This window comes from Coregonus lavaretus (assembly GCF_964263955.1).
Source record: "Coregonus lavaretus genome assembly, chromosome: 13".
Taxonomy (NCBI): Eukaryota; Metazoa; Chordata; class Actinopteri; order Salmoniformes; family Salmonidae; genus Coregonus; species Coregonus lavaretus.
Window position 1 is genome coordinate 50,640,581 of NC_140000.1, and position 14,194 is coordinate 50,654,774.

At 46.0% G+C, this 14,194-nt stretch overlaps 1 protein-coding gene and 1 pseudogene across 2 annotated transcripts; one reads left to right on the forward strand and one right to left on the reverse strand.

Annotated features, from left to right (window-relative positions):
* Positions 1-3,056: 3,056 nt before the first annotated feature.
* On the forward strand, positions 3,057-9,697 carry LOC311140812 (inhibitor of nuclear factor kappa-B kinase-interacting protein-like). The gene is made up of 4 exons (XM_084176052.1): positions 3,057-3,580; positions 3,966-4,083; positions 6,229-6,450; positions 6,881-9,697. Exons 1-4 carry the CDS (start codon positions 3,360-3,362, stop codon positions 7,499-7,501), a joined length of 1,182 nt encoding a protein of 393 aa, XP_084032178.1. The 5' UTR covers positions 3,057-3,359; the 3' UTR covers positions 7,502-9,697.
* Positions 9,698-10,955: 1,258 nt separating this feature from the next.
* LOC311140814 (cytoskeleton-associated protein 4-like) lies at positions 10,956-14,093 on the reverse strand (annotated as a pseudogene). Its single transcript, XR_014615508.1, has 2 exons — positions 13,691-14,093; positions 10,956-12,430 (listed from the first exon to the last, which is right to left on the reverse strand). The product of XR_014615508.1 is annotated as a cytoskeleton-associated protein 4-like (transcript).
* Positions 14,094-14,194: the final 101 nt, after the last annotated feature.

Consider the following 14,194-nt stretch of genomic DNA (forward strand, 5'->3'; position numbering starts at 1 on the left):
TCATGGCCGAATTTCCGACCGAGCACACGGGGGGGGGGTTGAAGGATTACTTTATACTATTCCAGGTATTCCTTAAAGAGGTAGGGTTTCAAGTGTAGGAAGGTGGTCAGTGACTCCGCTGTCCTCGTGTCGTGGGGGAGCTTGTTCCACCATTGGGGTGCCAGAGCAGCAAATAGCTTTGACTGGGCTGAGCGGGAACTGTGCTTCCGTAGAGGTAGGGGAGCTAGCAGGCCAGAAGTGGATGAACGTAGTGCCCTCGTTTGGGTGTATGGTCTGATCAGAGCCTGAAGGTAAGGAGGTGCCGTTCCCCTCATAGCTCCGTAGGCAAGCACCATGGTCTTGTAGTAGACGCGAGCCTCAACTGGAAGCCAGTGGAGTGTGCGGAGGAGTGGGGTGACATGAGAGAACTTGGGAAGGTCAAACACCAGACGGGCTGCGGCATTCTGGATAAGTTGTAAGGGTTTAATGGCACAGGCAGGGAGCCCAGCCAACAGCGAGTTGCAGTAATCCAGACGGGAGATGACAAGTGCCTGGATTAGGACCTGTGCCGCTTTCTGTGTAAGGTAGGGTCGTACTCTGCGAATGTTGTAGAGTATGAACCTGCAGGATCGGGTCACCGGGTCATGCCAAGGTTCTTTGCACTCTGGGAGGAGGACACAATGGAGTTGTCAACCGTGATGGCGAGATCATGGAGCGGGCAGTCCTTCCCCGGGAGGAAGAGCAGCTCCGTCTTTCCGAGGTTCAGCTTGAGGTGGTGATCCGACATCCACACTGATATGTCTGCCAGACATGCAGAGATGCGATTCGCCACCTGGTTATCAGAAGGGGGAAAGGAGAAAATTAATTGTGTGTCGTCTGCGTAGCAATGATAGGAGAGACCATGTGAGGATATGACAGAGCCAAGTGACTTGGTGTATAGAGAGAATAGGAGAGGGCCTAGAACTGAGCCCTGGGGGACACCAGTGGTGAGAGCATGTGGTGCGGAGACAGATTCTCGCCACGCCAACTGGTAGGAGTGACCTGTCAGGTAGGACGCAATCCAAGAGTGAGCAGCGCCGGAGATGCCCAACTCGGAGAGGGTGGAGAGGAGGATCTGATGGTTCACAGTATCAAAGGCAGCGGATAGGTCTAGAAGGATAAGAGCAGAGGAGAGAGGGTTAGCTTTAGCAGTGCGGAGAGCCTCCGTGACACAGAGAAGAGCAGTCTCAGTTGAATGACCAGTCTTGAAACCTGACTGGTTTGGATCAAGAAGGTCATTCTGAGAGAGATAGCAGGAGAGTTGGCTAGAGACGGCACGCTCAAGAGTTTTGGAGAGAAAAGAAAGAAGGGATACTGATCTGTAGTTGTTGACATTGGAGAGATCGAGTGTAGGTTTTTTGAGGAGGGGTGCAACTCTCGCTCTCTTGAAGACGGAAGGGACATGGCCAGCGGTCAAGGATGAGTTGATGAGCGAGGTGAGGTAAGGGAGAAGGTCTCCGGAAATGGTCTGGAGAAGAGAGGAGGGGATAGAATCACCTTTAGCAGCGATAACAGCTGTGAGTCTTTCTGGGTAAGTCTCTAAGAGCTTTCCTCACCTTGATTGTGCAACATTTGCCCATTATTCTTTTTAAAATTCTTCAAGCTCTGTCAAATTGGTTGTTGATCATTGCTACGCAGCCATTATCAGGTCTTGCCATAGATTTTCAAGCAGATTTAAGTCAAACTGTAACTTGGCCACTCAGGAACATTAACTGTCTTCTTAGTAAGCAACTCATCTCCCAGTATCTGGTGGAAAGCAGACTGAACCAGGTTCTCCTCTAGGATTTTGCCTGTGCTTAGCTCCATTCAGTTAATTTTTTATTTAAAAAAACTCCCCAGTCCTTAACGATTACAAGCATACCCATAACATGATGCAGCCACCACTATGCTTGAAAGAGTGGTACTCTGGAATGTGTTGTATTGGATTTGCCCCAAACATAACACTTTGTATTCAGGACTAATAGCTACTTGCTTTGCCACGTTTTTAGCAGTATTACTTTAGTGTCTTGTTGGAATATTCTGTACAGGCTTCCTTATTTTCACTATGTCAATTAGGTTAGTATTGTGGAATAACTACAATGTTGTTGATCCATCCTCAGTGTTCTCCTATCACAGCCATTAAACTCTGTAACTGTTTTAAATTCACCATTGGCCTAATGGTGAAATCCCTAAGCGGTTTCCTTCCTCTCCATCAACTGAGTTAGGAAGGACGCCTGCATCTTTGTAGTGACTGGGTGTATTGATACACCATCCCTGGTCTTTGGGTGAATCTGTGTTTGAAGTTCACTGCTCGACTGAGGGACCTTACAGATAATTGTATGTGTGGGGTACAGAGATGAGGTAGTCATGCAAAAATCATGTTAAACACTATTATTGCACACAGCGAGTCCATGCAACTTATTATGTGACTTGTTAAGCAAATGTTTACTCCTGAACGTATTTAGGTTTGCCATAACAAAGGGATTGAACGCTTATTGACTCAAGACATTTCAGCTTTTCATTTTTAATTAATTTAAAACATTTCGAAAAACCTAATTCCACTTAGACATGATGGGGTATTGTGTGTAGGCCAGTGACAAAACAATCTTAGTTTAATCCATTTTAAATTCAGGCTGTAACACAACAAAATGTGGAAAAAGTAAAGGGGTGTGAATACTTTCTGAAGGCACTGTATGTAAATTGATTAAATGTAATTTACTCAATGCCAAATAAACTAACCATTAGGCTACCCCCCTTTTTGTGTGTATTTGTTTGTGCCTTTGCATGAATGAAGTTGTCCGCTCATAACTGTGCTCTACTCAATTTGGGATTTTTCTGTGTCATCCCAGTTATCCTCATTAATACTAATTAGATGTTGAAAACTTGAGATAACGCACCGTTTTTATAATGTTTATAATGTCCTCAAACGGTCTATTGCAGAACGCTGAAATCAGAGGGCCTAGGCCTACTAACGGGCAGCACGTTGTAATATTTTCAGGCGTCAGCCGCCTACGTGGCTGGCATTTTGTTCTTTTTCCCAAATTCCAAGGAGCGTTCAAGTGATCAATTCCTTTACGGGATATGTAGACTTGCTTACATGCATTGGCAAGTAGCGTACTTTTATTTAAGGTTTATTTGATTCTCTGGAATACCTAAATATTCTAAATTATATTCATATTTGAACTAATGCATTTAACTTGAATTTGGATGGAGTTTCTTGTGCTAATATGCTGCGAAACTTCTAGAGCTGTGGGCCATTGTCGCTTGCAGTCGCAGCCGCTACTTTGAATCAATTCCTTTGCAAGTAGGCCTAGCAAGGCAAAAGGAAGCTGCAAGTCGAAACGTTGTTGCAGGCTACAAAAATGTCAAGTAATGAAATGAAGCAAAGGAAGAAGACCACGGCTCAGAAACAAAATGACGAACCGGTTGAAACATCAAAGTACACTTCCGAAAATGAAGCAAAGACAGCAAAAGCTATGGAAGGAAATAGATTGGCTGAAAGTAAAAGCTCCTCGCCGTCCTCCCTGGATCTGAAAACGATAACTTGTCTGCTTTCACTGATAGTTTGCATATTGCTTACTTGGTAAGTAAAAGTAAGCCTATTCATTTGCATAGGGATGTAGCTCAGTTGGTAGAGCATGGCGTTTGCAACGCCAGGGTTGTGGGTTCGATTCCCATGCCCCCCATGGGAGTCGAACCCACAACCCTGGCCAGTATGAAAAAAATAAAATAATAATAATGTATGCACTCACTAACTGTAAGTCGCTCTGGATAAGAGCGTCTGCTAAATGACTAAAATGTAAAATGTATAGGCCAAACATTTGAAAATCTTCAGCGCTTATAAAGGTCCGTGTGCTTATGGATAATTCCTATTTCCTTTCATCTCGGTAAGACCAAACATGAGGAAATTAATCATTTTATGTTTGAGTTGTCCTATTCATTACGTTATTTCCCCCCTTACATTACAGGGTGGTATTGCAGCAGAATGCAAGGTTCTCCGACGTGGAAGAAAAGTACCAACTACTGTCTGGGAAGACTGCAAGTCTCCTTGAAATGGAGGAGGAAGTCATCAAGGTGTCCAAGAAGGTACGTTTAGTTTCTATTGGAACTGTCTATCCATCTCTCTCCCGTGAAGAACAGGACACAAAAACATTATGCAGAGACCATCTATGCTTTGTTATGTGTGTTTAAGTTATTGTGTGTATTGGTACTGTCATTGTCTTGCTTGTCACATAATGTAGGCCCCTCCCCCTTATTATTTAGCCCCTGCAGACATGTCTGCATTATTTATGTTCTTTATTGCTGCAGTTATTCTTGCATCTTGGATTGTATAGCCTATCCAGTTGAATTTAATTCTGTGATCAAATCAAATTTCTTCCTTAGAATTGTTATACACATCTTTTGACTGAACGTGTGCCTGTAATTGCATGCATTTGTACTTGTATGCGTATGTGTGAGTGTGAGAGAGAATACTGAGGATCCCAGAGCCCCCCCCCAGAAACAGCCCTCCCTGTTTTGTGTTGCGGCTGCAGCTCGCCGCCTCAGAGGACGACCTGCAGGGGGCTCTCTCCACCGTCTCCCTGGCGACGCGCCTCGAACGTGACCTCTCCTCGCTCCATACTGTCGTCATGGCGATGCAGGACGACGAGAACTCCGCCTCTCGCGATCTCCAGACAGTCAATGCCCGCTTCCTGAACGTGACGGAGACGTGGCAGACGGGCCTGGCCTCGGTGACCTCCGACCTGGCCTCTCTGAAGGCGGAGTCACGTGAGGCGCATGCCGGCGCAACGGACCGGGTGAACAAGGCCGAGCAGAGGGCCCGGGCGCTGGACGAGAGGCTGGAGGAGCTGGAGGACAGCACCCGGCGGAACACACGTGCCCTGGGCCGCACCGAGGACGAGGATGCCAAGCGGGCCCAGGACCAGCTGGACTGGAACACCAAGGAGCTCCACAAACTGGAGGACCAAGTCCGGAGCCTGCTCCGAGTAGATACAGAGTTAGTCGCCCAGCTAGAGGAGCACATCCCCCAGGCCCAGCAGTGCGAGGTTCACCTCCCGGCTGTCGAGGAGGCGGTGCGATCCATTCTGAGGCTGGGGGGGGACCTGGGGGTGGCGGAGCGAAGGCTGGAGGAGCTCACCCTGCAGGTGTTTGGGACGGAGGACAGCATGCTTAAAGCCCTGACGGAGATCCTGGACATCAAGCAGGCTCTGGACGCCCTCCAGGCCCACAACAGCATCCTCAAGATGAGGAACGAGCTGGCCGTTGTCAAGGAGACGCTGGGACAGCTCAGCAGGGGGAAGGAGCAACAGGACAACCAGGATAATTCTGGGATGCCGGATGGGGAAGGGGAGAGGGAGGGTTGAAATGTCAAGGACCCAGAGCAGAATGAGCCACCCCAGCCGGTGCATAATGATGACCTCAGTGTGTGATGTCATCTTGTTTAAACCACGGGAAGGAGTGGTCCTGTCATTCCATTTGTTTAAAAAACTGCTGTTAAATCCTCACATTGCTACGTTGTGTGATTTGTGCATTTTAACTTGCTATTGCTAAAGTTTAGCAATGCGTTTCATCAATAGGTTTGAAGTTCTTGTCTCACAAACATACTACTATCTCATATGGGCACCGATCAATGTTATCTGCACTGGCTGCTGAAAATCAGCAACTGAATGTAGCATCTGCACCCAAACACTGCTCCTGTAATCTGTAAAGGATATTCCTTGCTTTATTATTGTTGCCTTGTCAGTGTCTGAAAGGAGAACAATTGTGAAAGGTACTGAAATATCATCTGGTACTCAAATGTTGAGTTTGTATAATTTTTTTATGCACATTTTATATTCAAATGAGTGTGACAGTTATGGCAGTATTGCTTTTCTAATAAAAGTGCCTTATCAGCGTTTCTCTGTATCTTTTTAAATGTTAAATGTTTTTGTTCAATGAAGTGTAAAAAAAAAAAAATGCTTCTCTCCTATCTTGCATCTCTAGTAAATGAAAAGCAGTCTCTAAGCTATTTGTGTTGTTGGCCATTTTTTTTTATTTGCACCAAACATCAGCTTTCTGTGTGGGGTAACTTATGGACAGTCACCCTGCATGTTTTTCAATTAATCCTATCTACCATAATCCTATCTACCAGTCTATGACTGCATGATCAAGCTGCTCACAGTCTTTTCCTATGTAGAGCTCTTTTCTAAAATGGCCGCCCTGTTCTGTCTTTCCACCTGTGACCTGGCGCAGTGCGAGGTCATCCAGATCCTGTTGGAGCATCTAGGGAGGCAGCCTGGTGGTCTCCTGCTCCACTTGGAGGCCCTGGAGCAGGATGTAAGCCAGCTGAAGGACTGGGCGTCCGGCCTAACGGAGAAATGCAGCCTGCTCCAGGACAGCGTGGCGGCGCTGACCAAGGCTGTGGGACAAATCGAGGGACGCACCTCTGCCATCACTAAGGATGTCAACACTAAGGTTTGACAGCGGCCTATGCTTTACTGTGCTTTCTTTTTTTTAATGATTTAAGCCATCTAGATGCTCTAACTACTTTGGTAACCAGGATGTAATAACTCAGGCAATTACACAGGAACTGCAGATAAGATTCCTGAAACAATCACTGTATTGTAATAAACTGCCAATAGTATGTGTTAAAGTAGTTACATAGTACAGTACTATGTAGTTACATGTAATAATACCAATAAATTCATATTCCAAGTGCGTAAAGGTTGAAGTCTCTCAAAACCAGAGGCAAGAGTCAGGATAAGCTGAAGTAACTGGGGAAACCTGACATTAAACCGAATGTAACAACTGATTGAACAGAACTGTGGCAATTGAATAGAAAGGCAGTTCATGTAAAGCTTTGCCCATGAACACCTTCTCCTTCTCCACTTCCTCCATCTCCTAGGTAGCGTCGGTGCGGACGGACGTACGTCGGATGGATGGGCTCCAGTCGGAGGTGGAGTCTCTCCTGGAGAAGGTACGGGTGCTGGAGGAGAGGGCCACCCAGGCAGAACGCAGCATGGTCAAACGCATCGGTGACCTGCTTGCCGGCAGCATTGACCGCATCCAGGGCCTCAAGGCCGCCACGGAGCGCAACGCCCAAGCCCTGGAGCAGCTCAAACGCCGCCTCCCTGAGCTGTTCGCCAACGACCGGCAGATCTCGGAGCGCCTGAGGGAGCTGGAGAGCAACCGCGCCCGATTGGTCCGCACGGTGACCTTTGCCGGCGACCTCAAGCCCAAGGTGGCAGCCATCAAGCGGGACTTCGGGGCGCTGGCTCCGCAGGTGGATGAGCTGACCCTGAGGATTGGCCGTCTGGCCGAGGATCTGACCAAAAGGGAGGAGGACATCGCAGCGCTACGGCAGACGTTCGCTAACCTCAGTGCTGTGGAGGAGGACCTAGGAGTTGTGACACAGCAGTTGAGTCAGATAGTTGAGTCTGAGATGCCCGTAGTGGGAGGAGAGATGCTTCTGCAGAAGGTCAACGTGAGTGAAGCCCTCCCTCAGACACTGGAAGGAGAGCTGTGAAGGAGTGCTTTTTTATAAGCTATAGATCTACAGAGTAAATGGCAAACTTTCAGCTTGTCACCAATCATTCCCTTACAATAACTTGCACATTTTTGTAAATTTCAAACAGAGTTTGCTGATCTCTCTGTACACATGGTCGACCCCACCTAGCCCTTACAACAGGTACTTCTGGATTCCCCCTCAGAGATCTTGATTAATTTTACATTTACATTTACGTAATTTAGCAGACGCTCTTATCCAGAGCGACTTACAAATAGGATTAATGTAAGCAATATGGTGGAAACCCCAGAATATCAGGTTACTTCCCCTATACATTCCAGTATACTTTCCATTTACTGTATACCTATACAGATCTTCAGGGGGTTGAGCGGTAAGTGCTAGGGGTTAGGTTGAGACTAACTGGGCCTTTTGTCTAGAATGCAGACTAACTTATGTTGCTTTACAAATTGTTTCTTTGAATGAACCTGTCCTATGAGTAGGTTGATGTTCATTGGGATTATTCTTGTCCAGGAGGCAGAGCAATTTCCACTAGCTGGGCCAGTGGCAAAGTCAAAATTGGCTATATATCGTCAAAATTCATGAAAACAAAAATGTGCTTTTTGGTCTTAATTTAAGGTTAGGGTTAGGGATAAGGTTAGCAGTGTGGTTTAGGTTAGGGTTAGGTTTAAAATCTGATTTTATGACTTTATGGCTGCGCCAGCTAGTGACTACCCTGCAGAGCTGCCTCCAGTACATGAGTCATCCCAATAAATGCCAACCTGTGGCATCCTAGGAGGCTGGAATGTTGGTGTTTTATTTTCTCAGAAAAATGGCATCAATCATGGTGAATGAGAGGTCTTGCTGGTCCACAGTTTTGGAATGTGAGCAGTCTCTTGAACAGTTTCCCCCTTATCAGTCTGGCCAGTGGTGGGGTTGTAACAACACTGCTTGACCCCTGTGTGACCTGCACACGGGTATGCATTCTCAGGGTAAGGGGCCTGTTCAGGAAGAATGTTATGCTACAATATGATTCTGTTCTGTACAATAGGGAATGATGATGTCAGCTCTATACATTACTTTTCTGTTCTAAATAGTTCGCCCTACTGAATACATGTCCTGGGTTGACCTGGGGTTCCACATGGCTAACTAGTCCTACTAGTTTTTGCATCTTCTCTGCCATCAATCAATTCGAAATGAGTCTGTGGTTAAAAGGTATAGGGACCTAAAATAGAATAAAGAACACTGCAGCCCTCAAGGCAATGGAGCTTTGCCTGTGCACACCCTGGTGTAAATGATCTGTCACCAGGAGTTTATTCAATGGGGCTGACTGTGCAGAGCAATGCAGACAGAAATGTGTGGCGTAGAGCTGTGATTCACGTCAGAGAGTTGTTTCTGTTCTGTGTATAACATTTTCATCTGCAACATTGCTGACGTTGCACTCCTCTGAAAAAACCCTTGGGCTTATTCGGTGGGTTACCGTATGTTCAGATAGAAATATGTTGTGTAGAACAGACATTACTATTATGTAGGATAGGGAAGCATGCAAATCTATTGATTGCATTTCTAGGGCCACTCCACTGAGTAAGCCTCCAGGTGTTTTACAGGAAATGTACATCTGAAGGAGGAAGTTTGTATCGGAGCTGAACAATGAGCTGACGACCTCACAGCCAATCAGCAAAGGCCAATCTCCAACCCAAGAGCCAATCACAACTTGTTTAACATGCACATTGGCATGTCATCGCTAAAGATAGAGTTGAACCTACACATACCTGGAATTGCTCAATGACAACCAGGCATTAGGACGCAGATTGCAGCTGGTCTTTGGGTAAAGAGTGTTAACACCGTTTTAACTAAAGCTAATTACATGTACAGATCACACCACGTATTTACAGTAGCAATTCCTTCAAACTACCACAACCCCATTGTAGTGGTATTAGGACACTGCAGAGATCATGCGTTTTCTGTTTGTTTTAAAGGCTTGGATATATTGTTCTCCTTGTGAGGGATGTTTGTGTGTACTCTGTATTCCCTGTACATGTTTATGCATTTTCTTGAACATGTTGAGGCAATGGCATCTGTTGAATGGAAGGTTGTGTGTGTGAGGACTCAAACCAGGATATGAGTGGCTTATCAGGAAATGATTGAATTAGCAAGCAATCTCCTTCCCTCTTCAGATGAAAAGTAATTACTTTCAATAAATGATCTCACTTGACTGTCCCAGCAGTGTTTCCTAATGAAATATTACAATAAGCTTTTGATGAAGCATCACACACTGTATTAAGTCCACTTATATACTCTGAGTCTGAAGAACCAGGTTGTATGTCAAATGGCATCCTATTCTCTATATACGGTGAGCTCCAAAAGTATCGGGACAGTGACACATTTGTTGTTGTTTTGGCTCTGTACTCCAGCACTTTGGATTTGAAATGATACAATTACTGAGGCTAACTTGCAGACTGTCGGCTTTAATATGAGGGTATATTCATCCATATCGGGTGAACCGTTTAGAAATTACAGCACTTTTTGTACATAGTCCCCCCCCCCATTTTAAGGGACCAAAAGTATTGGGACTAATTCACTTATGTGTATTAAAGTAGTCAAAAGTTAAGTCCCATATTCCTAGCACGCAATGATTTCATCAAGCTTGTGACTCTACAAATTTGTTGGATGCATTTGTTGTTTGATTTGTTTGTGTTTCAGATTATTTTGTGCCCAATTGAAGTTAATGGTAAATAATGTATTGTGTCATTTTGGAGTCACTTTTATTGTAAATAAGAGTAGAACATGTTTCTAAACGCTTCTACATTAATGTGGATGCCACCAGGATTACGGATAGTTCTGAATGAATCGTGAATAATGATGATTGAGAAAGTTACAGTGGCATAAATATCATACTCCCCAAAAATGCTAACCTCTCACCATTACAATAATGGGACTATGTACAAAAATTGCTGTAGTTTCTAAACGGTTCACCCAATATGGATGAAAATACCCTCAAATTAAAGCTGACCTCATACTCATTGGATTATTTCAAATCCAAAGTGCTGGAGTACATAGCCAAGACAACAAAAAAATGGTCACTGTCCCAATACATTTGGAGCTCACTGTAGAACACTACTTTTGACTAGTGCCCTATGGGCCCTGGTCAAAAGTACTGCATTATATAGGGGATAGGGTGCCATTTGGATCACAGCCCTTGAGTGAGCCTTTAAATGAACTGGGAGTTCTTTAACCTTGTAGACTGTATCCTATGAAGGATTTTCTATGATCTTTATCCAATGACCTTCTACTAGAAACAGATCGACCCACTCTCACCTTTTACCTCAATACTCACCTCCAGTGAGATTGATGAAGTGTGGTGTTGTGCAAAATGGCTACCTTGCATCTGTCACGGAGATGGTTGGAGTGAGTTAGCCCCATACAATGTACGATGAAGGTTATAATAAATCAATTCAATAACTTGTCTACACAGAAATGTGGTGGCCCAATTTTTATTTTTGTAACAAAACACAATCAGTAAACCATAACACGCTCCTGAACAAGAGTTTATATTGCAAGTTGGGTTTGTGAAACCACCCAGTAACAGAAACTGACAAAGTGAAAAACTCAAATGAGAGAAGAAAAAAAAGAAACAAACAAAAAACTACAGTGCAGTGTTGTATTAAAATTCACAGCAGTCCACGTCCTCCTGAAAACTACCTCTTCTTCTTCCTACACCTCCCTTGCACCTTCTTGCCCTTCGGCTGGGGCTTTGGCCAAGGCCTCCAATGAGCTAATGGTCTTCTGTAGTGACCCCTGTAGGGCTTCGATGGCCTTCTCATGGCTCTCCAGCTTGGCTGCTTTCCCCACCAGGCCATCCACGGTGTTCTTCAGCTTCTCCAGCTCTGGTGGGGGGTGGCTGGTTGACTTGGAGGCTTCCCCCAGGGCTTCTAGCTTCTGCTCTAGCCCCTCAATCTGCTGCCCCAGGCTAGAGTCCCTTGAGGCCAGCTTGGTCTGAGTGCCACTCAGTTCGATCACGTTGGACTGGAGCTCTCCTAGGCTGCCCTTCAGCTCCTCTAGCTCTCCCTGTAGGGTGGCCCGGGCCTTCTCGGCTGCCGTGCCCTGGGCGGCTAGCGTGCTCTCGTGGGAATCGTACTTGGCGAGAAGGGCCTCGACCTTGGAAGTCAGGCCTGTTAGCGACGCCGCCAAGGAGTCTCCACCGTCCTCCGCCACTTTTAGTCGGACCTCCAGACCGTCGGACCTCTGCTCAGCCCTGGCCGACTCCCCCCGCAGTTCCTTCTCCAGACTGTGTAGAGCTTCGGTGGCCAGCTCCAGCCCGCTCTGCAGGTTCTGGCCCTGATCTGTCAACCCCTGGATGCCCGCCTCTGCCCCTGACACCTGCTGCCGCAGGCTCCCCGCCGTTTCCTGCACCAGCAATCTCACCGCCTCCACTTCCTGCGACATCGAGGCTATTTCTTGGTTACGGGTCTGGAGCTCCGCCCCCACCGTAGTGATCTGCTCCCTCAGTGAATAGGCAGACTCATCGGCAGCCTGCTTAGTGGCGCTGAGCCCGGCGACGGTGTCGACAATGGCGGACAGTTCCTGCCTGATCAGCGCCGGGTCCTCCATGTCGTCCAGACGGGCTTTGAGGTCAGCCAGCTGACTTTGAGTCTCGCCCTGGGCCTCGGTGAACTCGGTCACGCTGGCCGCGATGGAGGCACTCAACTCAGCCAGGCGCTCCTCCACCGTCTTCTCCAGGGAAGAGAAGTCCCGCTCTCTGGCCTCCTTCACCTCCTTGATGCCTTCTGAGAGGTCGACCAGCAGTTCGTTCTGGAGCCTCTGAAGAGCCTCCTCCACGCGCCGTGTCTCCGCCTCGCCCTTCCTCACCGCCCGGCTCCCCGCCTCCTGCTCTGCCCGCATGGTGCCCAGCGCCGACTCCAACCCGTCCACAGAGCCCCTTACGCTGTCCACCTACACAACCACAGACAGGGAATCATACACTGAATTTCCAAAACAGGGGGGGGGGGGGGGGGGTGCAACTCAATATTAGGAAGGTGTTTTTAATGCTTGGTACACTCAGTGTTGGTCAACCATTGGTCATCAATACAGATTAGGGCCACAATGATTATTTGATTAGTCTTTAATGATTAATCTGTCAAATCCTTACAATCTGTCACATCCCTACTATCAATACTGTATGTATGCATAAATAATATAATAACCACATTATATTATTATATAACACTATTACTACTATTAAATTGTATAAAACAGGTTTAAAGCTGTACATCTGTATAGTCACACCTGTGATGAAGATGTACTTGTCTGAAAACACAGGTACAGTACATACCAAGAAAGTTGGCTAAGGATGGAAGAGCCTATCCCTGACCAGTCATTTGCCTGACAAAAGAGTTGTTTGGCTAGGTAGTTATTAAAATAGACTTTATAGCTTGCAGTCAAAGACACAATTAATCAAATAGCTTTATACAACAATAGTTGACACAGCCTCACATAGGAAGTTTACCTATAGGAGACTCTGCAATGCATGTTTCAGGATTTACTTGTAGAATGTGTGTTCTTAGCTAATGTTTTTCCCTGGGGGGGGGGGGGGGGGGGTTTCTTTACCACGTTTACCTAGTTACAGTAACTTATGAGTAGGTTACGTTGCTTTGTTACATAACTCAGCTGTTGTTCAGCCTGTGGAGTAGACCTACATATGCAGCTAAAAAAAAAATATATATATATATTTGTAAGCATCCAGTTCAAACTGGAGTTAAGTGAAGTTACATGACCGCTTGAAAAGAAGTGAATGAATAACTGATTGACTGAATTAATTAATACAGGAACATAGCTAGCTGGATAAAAATTAAAGGGAATTTATGGGGTGCAATTTGCATACATTATACCAATGCATTCCTCAATTCTATAGAAATATAACTTCCCTTTTGATTATAAAGGATGTAGTATATCCATGAACCTGGATTTTTTTTTTGCAATGCCAGTACTCTCTCTCTAGGAAAGAATAGCAGTGATTACATCTGTACTTTTCTTGTGCCAGCTCATCAAGCTTTTGGTGGAGGGGGGGGGAGTCCATTTCCTCTCTGTAGTCTATATGTTCATCCTATCTAGTCGTGGTTTGCAATCTTCAACAGTCTGCCTTAACTTGCGACCTTTTCATTAACATCGAAATAAATGGCTAGTGGTTTGTCCTATATCGATTGCATTGCTTACCTGTTGAAGAACATTCTCTACTTTACGCGCAACCTCTGCATTTTTCCGTACGGTCTCTTCATTTCTGGTGCTGATTTGATGGACTTCTTTCAACACTTGTTGTAGATAAATAGCAGAAAAGCCCGCAGCGGCTACTAATGCGATATAACATAAAGCAGCTATAAGTTTGACCGAAGTCCCCGACCCCGACACCTGGTTTGGGGGGCTACTAACCCCATTACTACTAGGTTTCGGACTTTTCTTCGCACGTCATCTTGGCTGGATGAAGCAGTCTTTTCGCTTGAATTGTTCTTGTTTCTGTGTCTCGAAGTCATGTCTGCTGTGACTTTCTACCAGGGGGGTCCGAGGAAGTGTGAGGCTGGTCTTTACAGATGCTGTGTACTGTCTTCACTGTACATTTAGCGTATCAGTAGGCGCGATGTGGCTTTCCTAGGACTCCGTTTGCGTTGAGGTATGCAAAAAAAAGGGGCGTCTCTCTTCTTGTGGGACTGGGCGTTCTGACTG